The sequence below is a fragment of the Carassius gibelio genome, chromosome B11, assembly GCF_023724105.1.
Source record: "Carassius gibelio isolate Cgi1373 ecotype wild population from Czech Republic chromosome B11, carGib1.2-hapl.c, whole genome shotgun sequence".
NCBI lineage: Eukaryota > Metazoa > Chordata > Actinopteri > Cypriniformes > Cyprinidae > Carassius > Carassius gibelio.
The window spans coordinates 8,640,406-8,653,201 of NC_068406.1; the positions used below are offsets into that span (position 1 = coordinate 8,640,406).

Genomic DNA, 12,796 nt, shown 5'->3' on the forward strand with positions numbered 1-12,796 from the left:
TAGCTGAACAGCCTATCATTTTTTGCACCTCTTTATAGGTTTTCCCCTCTTTAATCAACTTTTTAATCAAAGTACTCTGTTCTTCTGAACAATGTCTTGAACGACCCATTTTCCTCAGCTTTCAAATGCATGTTCAACAAGTGTTGGCTTCATCCTTAAATAGGGGCCACCTGATTCACACCTGTTTCTTCACAAAATTGATGACCTCAGTGATTGAATGCCACACTGCTATTTTTTTGAACACATCCCTTTCAACTAATTCAACTAATTGCCCAATTGCACAGCCTTAAGAGCGTGCATATCATGAATGCTGGGTCTCATTTGTTTTCTGAGAATCTACTGAACCTACTGGTAACTTGTTTGCCACGTAGCAATAAAAAAATATACGAAAAACCTTGATTATTCTGGTTAGTCACATTGTACTGCTATTATTTTGAACAATACTGTACGTCTTAGCTGATGTAATGTCTCGTTCCCGCCTCTCAGGGAACCGAGGTTTACAATAGTAACTGGAGACGTTTTCCGGTGGGCAGAGCTCATCTGATTGGCTGGCACTCACCTATTGTCGTCCCTGTTTTGATTTCAGCAAATCAGTTCGAGCGAACCCACACAACCTGATTAATATTCATGAATCCAGCAGTTCATTAATCCTTAGTGCTTATTATATTGTTCTTATTTGTATAATTTATGTCATTATTATCTTATCAGTATTTTTGTCAGTTTTTTCCCAATTTCCCCCCAATAACACTATCTATCTATCTATCCATCTATCTATCTATCTATCTATGGCGAGTAAACTAAAAAACAAAAGAATTTACTAGCCACAATTCAATTGCCAAGGTGTCCGTAGAGGGTTGATTATATATATATATATATATATATATATATATATATATATATATATATATATATATATATATATATATATATATATATATATATTTATTATTTTTTTATAAAGCATATGTGCATTAGCCTATAAGTTGTTGGCTTCACTGAACACCATGTTCATCTAATAAAAAATGCAATGTCGGCTTAAGGTCACTAGAAGGCGCTACAGACTTATTTCTACGTCATGCTATCTTCCCTTGTTTGTAAAGGTACTGCTTGACCACTTTCATAATGCAAATAAAGTATAAAATATTTTTAAGCGCTGACAAACTGCATTGCACAGACTGATTAATCGGTTCTAATAAACCTCACTAAATGATCTAAATAAACATAGTTTGTTATGATAACAATCCCTAGTTTATTTATCTGTCATTTAATTGAAGCTGTATGCAGATATACCGCCACTGTATGATCACATAAGATGCTTGTCTGCTCTGGACATATAAAATAATATTCTAATCATCGTGCATCATTTTCTGAGAATACAAACATTTAAAATAAATCAACTAACATCGGTCCATTTTTCTTAGCACTGACTATGAAGTTTAAATTAAAATAAATGAGTAAATTTATGTGTGTCTGTGTGTGTGTGTGTGTGTGTGTGTGTGATTATTACCGAAAACAGTCATAAACTTACTCTTTCAGATTTAGTTTTCCAGTATTAAAATGTTATAAATATGGTAAAGAATAAAAAGTCTTTGAGGTCCAGGATAGGGTGTGAGTTTAGGTTAGTCTGCAGTAATTATAATTAGCTTTATATAAAACAATAGAAGTATGTCTTCATTTATCCAAGTAGCTATGTGTGTGTGTGTGTGTGTGTGTGTGTGAGTAAGTGAATGTTTTCATTGGGTTGACAGATAATAGATCACTAGGAATGTTTTTTTTTTTTTTTTTTGGACCTTAATGTCTGTGGTTCAACCATAGTTCCTCCCATTGTCTGCTTTTGATCGGGTTGTGATTAATCAGGAAGTTTATCTTTTTTTAAAGAGCTGAATTACTGGTTTGCAAAGAGTCCATTTCACAAGTGAGGTGAATCAACTTGAAATATCTTTAAAATTATTTTCTGTCATTACTATTATTTTATATATGTTCAACAAATATCTACAGATAAAGTTATACAAAAATAAATAGTTATTTTAATTTGATATTAATTTAATATATCATTTTAAAAAGCTTGGATATCATCTCTTGACTCTTGACTTAAAATAACATCAAATAAAATATCAATATTAGATAGGGATTAAAAATTATGGATATTGACTTGGCAACTAACTGAATCAAAATTGTAGTATCAAACTTTAGTAAAACTAAAAATTAAATAGAGCTATATATTAAATATGATATTAATGAAAAAAACTAATAAAAATAAAATAACTGAAAAATAAAACTGAAACAGTAAATGCAACTAAAGGTGAACAGGATGACTTCATTTCCTGCAATCTGATCCAAATTTGTCGGGTACAAATGTTAACCAGTTCATCACATTAACTTGAAAAAGTAAAATTCAGAAGTAATTCAAATGCATGGTTAATTTTAGGTTTTAAAAGTCATTTAGTATATTAAATTGAATGGTTTGGGAAATACAGGGAACTTCACTCCTTCCAGCTACTTATCATTTCATGGCTTTTGGGCACGGACTGAGATTCATTTCAGATTCTATACATTACTTAGTGTTAAAACGATTTGCTTTGGACATATTGTTGCTCATTTCAGCTGCTTATCGTTTCATCCAAGGCTTTTATGTGCAAAAAAAAATAAAATAAAAAAAAGAATAGAGTAGAAAAAAAAAGACCAGAGAAACAGCATTTTCACTGATCAGCAAGGCAGAAAATACCGGTCTATGTGAGTAATTCCCAGGTTTGTTAGATGGTGCCCTGTAAAATCGCTTCGAGACACGCATCCCTTCAAACCAACCCATCATCTCCATAAAGTCAACCACAGAACTGATCTAAGATCTGCTTCTAAGTGCAAAAGTACAGTTCACCTTCCTCCCGTCTGGAGCCAGGCCAATAGTAATGAGGCAGAGCACAGGGGTGTGGATGTGATAAAACAGGCAAAACAGCTATATCTCTGCGTTTCTCAGAGATACAACATACTTAAGAGAATGAAATTCAATTAAATGAAAACAGACTATCAGATAAAGACAAACTTGATTCATAAATAAGTATTTATTTTTATTTCTTTACAGGATACAATATACTAAAAACTATTCAGTTTAGGTGAGAGAACGATGTTAAATACTTTTACACATCACAACATACTGTTTTCTCAGTGCACTTTGCTTTATATATATATATATATATATATATATATATATATATATATATATATATATATATATATATATATATATACACATACACACACACACACACACACATACATACACAACACAACAGAGATGTCCATTTCTTCTTGAACTTGCCTTCATTTCATTTTTTTTCCTTCATTTTTTTTAGGTAAGACTGCTAAAGGAAAATAAGGTATAAATGTAAACATTTCCTGATACACAAACTGGTAAAATAAGGGGTTAAAACTATGGCATCAAACCATGGAGTTCAAAATCAAACCGAGGTGGAAAGCTGTACTTGACCTTAGAGCTTCCAAACAGCATTTTTAATAGTCTTACTTTCCCCCTTTTTAAATTGCATGGCACTTGCTACATTTAGTGAGTTATCACGATGGTTCTGGAAATAATATAGAATAATAAAACATCTCATTCACCAGCTGCCAGCAGCCAAAGTCTCTTGTGCCCACACCCACTGTAATCACGTCTAACAGGAATGCAAGTACAGTAACAGGAAGATCAGTATGTGGGAGCTCAGCCAAATGCACCACACATGGACTTTAACTCCACGTAGCTCTTAAAAATCGGTCCAAGATGCGTTTTCATTGAGGAAGTGTTAATGACTGACTTTCGAATTGGCAGAACTTGAAGAAATATAGATCAGGGGCAACCGGTTCCTCGTACGGACCTGTGTATGTCAAAGAGATTGTATTTGTTGAGTCTTTGTAATCCGTAGTTGGGTATTTAAGAAGAAGTAGAATTATAATGGGAGGTAGTACTTGAGAAAATCCTATCGCAGACAATGGCTCACAGCTTCACGTGGAGACAGCAATTTAAAAGAGGAGAGAAACTCTTTCACAGGTTTTACAAGTATTGCTTTTTGTGCAACAAAAGAACACACTAGACCTCAGCTAGAAGCCAGGGATTGGAAATACTCTGTTCATTTAGAGGGCAACATTTCAGCTGCCATTTTAAGCAGCTTATGAAAGCATTAAAGCAGTGCCATAACTGGGCAAATGTAACACATTCAGCTCTCGAATCACTCATATACACACACAACTTACAACAGAAAAGCAATACTTAGCCTGTTCCTATGTAACACACAATCGAGACTACAAATTGTACAGGCAGGCCACATGAGCAAAAGCACAGAAAAGAGTGTCCTGACAAAAGCTGAGAGCATTAGTCCAACAGAAGAACCGCAAAATAGTGTGCATGAGTCAGACTGTGTGCTTGCAAGCCGTATGCAATGCAATAAGATGGAATATTCTTCACTTAATATGCTGGCCGCGAAAAAGTCAGGCCGATTTTATACTTCATATATGGTAGACGAAAGACACAAACGTAAAGAAGCATTTACTGACCCTATGTCCCTTTGATCAGATGAACATGCTCAACCACATGTTCCGAGACATAAAAATAATCTTCATTGCGATATAAAATGAGACTACGAAAATTTACAACACTGAAGTAGGGAGGTACCAGACCAGCTAATACCAAACAACTGCACCATCATTTCAACACTTACATGTCACATAGCAATAAAATAAAAAAAACATAGGTTTCCGAGCTCGCTCTTAGAGGACTGTTAGAACGGTTTCCAAAACAAGAGAAATCCCAGTAACAATTCATACATAACTCACTCTGAGCGCTAGAGCAAAGTTTCGACAAAGCAGCGGAAAAAGTCTCAGGGGTCGAACATGCCCCGTTTTTTTCATACAAAGTCGATTTGGTGCATTGTTTTCCTGTTGCTTTGACAGTCCCAGTCTGAACTCAAATCCGAGGCATCCGTGCCTCGACTCGCTGTGCTGTCCGTTAAATACTTCTCATGTTTGTCCAGGTACGACGGACGCTGCGGCAAAAGGAAGTAGTGCGTCGTGCTTGCTTTCCTGCCGTTCTCCATAATGGGCAGAATGCAGGGGGAACCTTCACTATTCTGTCGTTGCAGGCCACGACTGACATATTTGGGGTCCGGGGCAAAGCTCTGTGTTGGGGGCATGATCCCGTTGAGGTACACTGGAAGGCTCTTTGGGCTCGGGGTGCGGGAACTACTGCCGGATACAGGTTCTCTAGGAGGTACTTTTGGAGGTCGGTCGTCATCGCTGTTGGCTCCCGATGAGACTTCGGCTGACCAGCGGCGGTAGTCTCCAGTCTTGACTGGTCGTGGGGGAATAGGAACTCTGGGAGGAACTTCCGGTTTATCCAGGCCTTGCATGTTTTGGTGGTGACTGGACAGCCGGAAGGAGGTGGGTTTGTTGAAGCAGCCGGCTGGGCCAGAATGGGAACGCCGCAGCTTCCTTTGTGTACGTTCCTGTTGTTGGAGACAGTTTTGCTGCTGCTGATGTTGCTGCTGCAGTTGGTGGTGGTGGTCGCGGAGCTCCTGTTCCCTCTGCTGGGTTTCCCGCTCCTGTCTCAGCTTTTGCGACTGCGACTGCGACTGCGGCTGCGGCTGTGGCTGTGTCTTCTGCAGGGATGTTGTACTTTCAAAGTATGCATAGTTAATCTGTCCACAGCCCCTGAAACTCCTTCGACTGGGCATTCCATAGCGGAACGAAGAGTGTTTTGAGCAAGATTCAGAAACTAGGCGCCGATTGTCATCTCCATTAAAGAACTCTACCTCACTGTCCATAGCCTGATCTGGGGAAAGCTCTGCTGAACCGGGAATTGGGGGAAGTGGTTTGTCGACTCGGCTTGGCGTCTGGGGAGGACTGATGTAGTCAGATACCGTTAGACGTTTAAAGCAGGGAACCACTTGGTCATCTTCAGCAGGGCTGGATGTGAAAGGGTCTGTGTGCAAGGTGAGTTGAGAAGGTCTGGGCTTTTTTGTTGGCAAGGGCTGGCCTCCTGGGCTGTTTTGTGACTGAAGATCAGTCCGCTGTTCTGTTTGAACAGGAAGGTAGCAGAGAATGAGTTTTTAGCACTTTATAAGATCTAAATAAATAGTTCTTTTATGCAAAATATGAAACCTAAAAACCTAATTACCATCAATTTAAAAGTTTATTTTTTAATCGTTGCAAGTGGGAAAAGTGTAAATTGCACTTCACCTTAAAGCTTATGACTTTCTCCAACAGTATTAAACACTTTTTACATTACATTTGCCAAATGCTTTTATCCAAAGCATCAGATTTTATTAGTTTGAGCATTCCATGGAAATCGAACCCACCATGTTCTTCTGTTTGAGTCACGTACACTTTAATGCATTATTACAGCTTTGATTCATCTAATGACAACATTGCTTTCTTATCTTAGCTTATCTTTCTTTTATCTTTTCTTTTTTTTTCAGATAATTCTGCAGTTCTTTCCATAAACAGACTTGCTCATAAATGACCATTTTTTTCAGTCTCCCAAAAAGAATGGTAAAATGCAATATAAAAGTAATAAAATATACTATATTTCACAAAATTAGCCTTCTGAAGACATACAACAAATGTATGTGCTGTTTGGTACTTTTGTCCATGTCCACACTGAATTGTCACGTAATGTAAAGAAAGATGCTTTAAATCACACCATACAGGTTTGGAATGAAAAGGGGGTGGGTAAATTTGAGTGAACTTGACATAATGATGAAATGTATGGTGTAATGCAACTTACTTTCTGCTCCTGAGAATGATGGCAGCACCTGTTGCTTGGACTGAATGTTATAATCCGTAGAAGAATCAATGAAGTATAAGCTGTAGATTAAGAACAGAAGAGCTAATCAGACAAAATCCGAGGTTCATTAACATTACATGAACCATGTTAACATCACAGACCATTTCCTGTTTTTCTGCTCAGTCATGCAGAGTATGTCCAGGGAATTGTGAAACTAATCCATGTTCAATATGAGAAAAACAGTGCTTTTAGTGTTGCACTCACTTGTGTAGATCATGGTATTTCCAAGAGGGCTTAGCTCCGGCCATGCTATACCAATGGCTGTCCCGCAGGAGTAGGCTTTGTGCGGGTAAACAGATCTCCTGGGCAGTCAAGCCTGCAGTGGACATGCTCCAGCTGCAGTCGGTTCGCATTCAGGCCAGGAAATGCTCCTCCCGCCAAGCTGGCAGCTGCTGGGCTGTACCTGAAACACAGCCATGAGAAGACAAGAGCATAAATCTCAGCAATATTGCAAAAGGTTTTCAAAAGCAGCAAAAAGATAAAATAAAGAACAAATACTGAAGCCTCCTGATCCTTAAATTCTCGTTCTTACTGAGAAAAGGACTTCAGTATTTTCACACGTCTTATCTGGAATTCCAGAACCGATCTTACACTGAGCTCATGATACAACCCCCCCCCCCCCCCCCACAAAAAAAAAACCTGCAATCAAAACTGAATCACATTTAATATATAACTCTTTACTGTACATCAACTACACTTAAAAAAAATAAAAGTTATAGAAACTGCTAATAAATTTCACAATTACAAAGAAATGTCAATGTGAAATTTTGAAGTATTTATTTACAAGTTATTTTTTATTTGGTCTTATTTGTGTCTATTTTCATTTCTTCACGGAATTTTAAGAGAAACGCCCAAGATAAAGTCAATACTTGACAGAAATACAACCGAGAGCTCCATTAAGCTATGAAAGAGCAACGTTTGGACAGTGAAATATCATTATTACCTCTATTATGACCATTTGAACATTCAAACATAACTGAGATCATTGCAATGGTTTTGGGGTTGTTGTGGAAGAACTGAGACATTGTCAAGTTGTTTATGGAGCAGTGAGCCCTGGGCTATCAGCACACCATCCAATGCACCTCCTCCTCATGTCCCCTCGCTTTGCAGTGCAGTCAGCCATGTGCACGGGACTCCAGTCGTGCTCTTTCAGAAAAGAACATTGAGCAACATTCTGCTGAGCTTCTCAGCCTGTGGTATGACAAGCGCTCAGTTTGACAGCACTGAACGACACTTATGCCCCCAAAGCCCTGAGGATAGAGCCAAATTGAATGCTCTCTTAGATGTCACACACACAAAACAGTACAAACCGCAAAAGACTCAATCCAGTCTTGTAGGATGCATTGACAGCATACAATTTATCACTTTGCTGCATTCGACGAAATACTGTGTAATTTTTGTCTGCAAGCAAGACTTTCTGAGAGTCTCGTGCAAATGCTTTCCTCACAGAGGAAACCGCGTAATATCAAACAATGCATGCAAATGAGACTCAAATTTCATGCCTTGGGTACACAACTTATGTTTGAAGGAACTTGTATCTAGTGTTACTTTTTGGTGTAACACTAGAGATGGCCTAAAGCAGTTGCTTCTAGAGTAGAATCCAGTCAAATGTTTTTCGCTCTTTGAGAAACCAGCTTTACACCCCTGAGAGAGTAAAGAGTGATGGACCTGGAGGCAAGGTTCATCCAGGTTTTAGCTTACAAACACATATCACGCTCACAAGCTATCAAATCACCAACATTACGACAGTCTTCCAGAGATACAAACAACTCATGTACCCTATTAAACAGCAATTAGCATTTTATAGAACATTTTATTGCAGGGCTGTTTTGCAAGCAACAGACACAATGCATAAGCATGGCTCAATGCATTTCTGCAGAACTCAGTGTGAAATGCAAACAGGTGCATTCATAGGATTTTACAATTTAATCAATATCACACATTTTGCAGATTGTTTGTGAAGCACAGAGTAAAATCTAGTCAAAGAAAGCAATGCAATGCCATTTCATAAAAGGTTATGTGATCAAACTGGGTCAATTGGTTCAACAGGGACGTTCATTTCTGTCTACCATCCCTGATCCGGTTCACAATAACAAGCAGTCATGCATCCTGAAAGCTTTGGACCTTGGATACGGTCACTATGAGCACACATTGCAACCTGATCTGTGATAAAGAACCCCACGGGACAAGCGCTTCCTCTCACAACAGGTGCAAGACTTCCTAGTGTCCAGCACACACATTTCTCAATGCCTTCGGGAAGACGATGCCAATGTGTTGCAAAGACGTTATGTAAACAAAGCATGGCAAATGTGCTCGTTGTGGCGTAAACCCCATGAAACATTCTGTTAAAAACTGTCAGATGAACATTTATTAATTCTTACCTTTTTTACATTTAAATCTGAGATCTCAGAACCAAAGGCGTACATTTGGCTACATTGTGCAAGAAAGAATCAGTGAATCTTGCAAAACCTGCCAGGAACCTGTCACTAAAATCACAAGGCTTATTTCAGCAATATTAAAACTGAGATTTTGTTTATGTTTATGAATAACCACATTACCTATTCATTAATTAATTCAGCATAAGAACCACATAGAAGTACTGCAGGGATACAACATTACGATAAATATATACTGTAAAAAAAAATGCTTTTCATTATTTTGTCACTTTTTTTATAGCGCTTTATACAATAAAGACTGATTTAAAGCAGCTTCACAGTATTAGAGTTAATGATGCAAACTTCATTAAATACGAGACCAATCCAGGTTCTCAATAAGCTCTATTAAGGCATTAGTGTCGTTATTTCATGTAGAATTGGATTATACATGTGTTAATTTTTCAATGTGGTGTAGATAATGGCAATAGTTCTAAAAATAGGCTTTGTTTTCTTCATGCAAACTATAATTTCTTAACATTGCAATTAAATTTTCTTGACAGACAAACCCCAAAACACAGCAGGGCACTTCAAAAGTGCTTGTAGTGCTCATCTTATGTGTGCATATTCACAATACAAACACAAGTGTAGCCATACAACCATTTTAATCCAATCATCCTGACATTTCGAGAAGGGGTCCAGCAGTAAAGTGTAGAGTCAGTGTACATTGCCTCAAATATCTGCGTCCTGACAAACCAATGATAGGACATTGTGAGAAGGTGAGAAGGTATGACGAAGAGACAGTCGCGCGCGTTCACACCCCGCTCGTGTCACCTCCGCCGCGGTTTCCTAGCAACCATACCCGATCTACCTGTCCGCTTCCGCAAACTGGCGGGATGAGTCACTAACCCTCTATCACACCTGACGAAACACACCTTATACATTTCTTGAAGTAAAAAAAAAAAAAAAAAGAAAAAGAAAAAAAAAGACTGATGTTCCACGAAATGAAGCAGCATGTGTTAACGTCACATATTGTGACACACTATCATGCGTTTACTGTCAGCTGATCATCATCATCATTATTATCATTCTTATTATTATTATCATTGTAACAGAAATCTAAAATAAATAAATATTCAATAAAAAATAAACTTAATTACGTTTTAGACCTAGTTTTGCACTTCCCTCCTAATTGAACACACACACACACACACACACACCTTATCAGATGTCCTGTCACAGAAACAGATAATATCTTTACACACGTCACTGTCTTCATCAGCACACACACACAAACACACACACACATTGAGAGAGAGACAGAAAGACCACAAACACAGATAATGCAATAAAATTCACCTTAATCTCCTGACAGATTGTAGGTGTCTGGTGTTAAAAGTTCATAGTGCCGTAATGATCCCGTTCGGCCCGTTGGAAAGCTTTAGTTTGGCGCTATAGATGCAAGAGGACGTTCATTACAGCACTCGAGAGGTTCGTTCATAAACGGGTCTTCTGTGTGCGAGGTGCTTTAAATGCTCACTGTAGTCAGAGGACGCACAAGCCCCGCCCCTTTTCAGACGGGATTTAAAGACACAGAGCGCACGCTGCTGCTGTCTGTGAGCGTCTCAGCATTATTGTTACCCTCCATGTGTTGTCCGTTTGCTTACACTACATGTTTTATATGGAAATACATATGCAGTTTGATTTATATATATATATATATATATATATATATATATATATATATATATATATGCAGGCTATATATATCAATATTTCAGATGGCACTTAGAGGCTTTTTCATGGAATTTGATAAAATAGCAACTATTGACTAATAGAATTCAGATTATTAGCCTGCCATGATCATTTTCAGTGTTCCCGGTATAGAAACTTTATTTTTCCCAAAGCAGAGTGCTATTAACACCGAAGTCCCCTTTTTCCTCTCTATTATTAAAACACAAAACTGAAACAGAAACAATCAGACATTATTTGGGGTTTATTTCAGAGCTGTGGTTTAAACAAACTTGTACATTTGAAACATTGAATTTAAAACCATAGTGTATTTTAAAATGTGGCTTTGAGGCAGACATCACAGCAAACAAACATTAGGGTACCTGAAACCAGACCGGCTGCTGACAGGCATGAGAGTCCAGAGTCCTTAGAGTCAAGAATTATTTGAACAGACAGACAAGACCATACAAGGCTAAAGAACCTCAGTGAGAAGTGCAAAGAGAGACGTTTAATGCACATAATGAAGAAATAAGGGCCCACAGACCGGTGAATCCACAGAGACAGTCTGACAGATATAAGGTGGCTCCATTGCTGATAAGAAAGCATGCAGAGCGAACACTATAATGTTTTACTGCTACATTATATTTACCAGCCTGTCGAGATGGAGCCCATATTGTCTGCAAGCTAGATGGATTTGGGTGATGTCTCTTCATTATGATCTGAGCAGGGCTAGATACCAGCTGTTGTATATAATATAATTTTACACCTCTGACTGGATGTAAGATAATGAGATCTCATCCCAGTGTTTATTCATGTTTACAGAATAATTTTAGTCAGGTCGCCGGTCAAAGTCAAAACTAAATGCAAAATGATGAAATGCTGCTTACATAACAATGCAATCAAACATTGCATTTCGGTGCAAATCCATCTGAAATTAGACAGGCTAATATGGACAAATTGAGTGACATGCCCCTCATTTTCAAACACCATGAAGAAAAATACTTAAGAAAAAAGAAAATGTATCTGAAACTACAGTACATTAAATACAAGCTACAATCAGGGCATTTTTTTTTTTTCTCACAGTGTGATTTTATTTTAAATACTTTTTTTTAACAGTGTTTACCTTTTTTATTCAGTGAGCTGCACTGTAATCAATACATTCTACAAATACTTTTAAAGTGCTAAATAAAATCTGGCCGCTCGCTCCATGCCATAAGACTATTTTAACGTGTGCACTAAGGGAGAAGCTTTACATACGGTCAAACACAATGCCCCACAAAAAAACCTCAAAGTGCTAAACAAACAGAGTTGAGAGGCAGGAATGCTGCAGGAACAAAATGTGCTTGTGTTACAGCGTTGCAAATCTCTGTGTCTGGCCTTGGCCCCCGAACCTAACAGGCTTATCATCCGATATTTGGCCGTGGATGAGCCAACTCACTATAATCCCCTTATAATTTCAAGAACATTCCGCACATTCCAACAGGCCAGTCGAGGCCAGCAGGAGAGTGAACAAAATGTTGATTTTTGACATTGTACTAGTGGCGATTCACACAAAGGTAAACATGCACGCACAAATTGATAACTGTGCACTGGGTTTGTGTGTAAATGTGTATGCAATTGTCATGCAACAGCAGGTATTTACAAGGATTATAAACTATTCAATTTGTCTATTTATTAAACCAGCCAATTTTGTCCACCTGTAATGACTTTCCAATGGGATGCACCGTCACTTAAATAAAAGTCTGTTTCTGTGTCATTCGATGTACCTCATTTTGCAATCAGGTGTGAAGACAGAACTGAGCTGATCTGAGCTCAGATTGCCTTGTGTTGATAGAAACACGGCCATGAACTTTCCTCTGTTGCC

General features: G+C 38.0%; 1 protein-coding gene across 1 annotated transcript; it reads right to left on the bottom strand.

Moving 5' to 3' along the window:
• Positions 1–3,040: 3,040 nt before the first annotated feature.
• On the bottom strand, positions 3,041–10,703 carry LOC127968468 (ERBB receptor feedback inhibitor 1). The gene is made up of 4 exons (XM_052569730.1): positions 10,561–10,703; positions 7,034–7,232; positions 6,770–6,849; positions 3,041–6,058 (listed from the first exon to the last, which is right to left on the bottom strand). The coding sequence occupies exons 2-4, from the start codon at positions 7,180–7,182 to the stop codon at positions 4,893–4,895; spliced, it is 1,395 nt and encodes a 464-aa protein (XP_052425690.1). The 5' UTR covers positions 7,183–7,232; positions 10,561–10,703; the 3' UTR covers positions 3,041–4,892.
• Positions 10,704–12,796: the final 2,093 nt, after the last annotated feature.

What these genes read in the sequence shown, in the direction of transcription:
- LOC127968468 (XM_052569730.1), bottom strand. Translation starts at nt 7,182, where the DNA reads ATGCGAACCGACTGCAGCTGGAGCATGTCCACTGCAGGCTTGACTGCC. An exon ending in AAATACCATGATCTACACAA is followed by an intron (nt 6,850 to 7,033) that starts GTGAGTGCAACA and finishes CTTAATCTACAG; the next exon opens with CTTATACTTCATTGATTCTT. An exon ending in ATCATTCTCAGGAGCAGAAA is followed by an intron (nt 6,059 to 6,769) that starts GTAAGTTGCATT and finishes CTGTTCAAACAG; the next exon opens with AACAGCGGACTGATCTTCAG.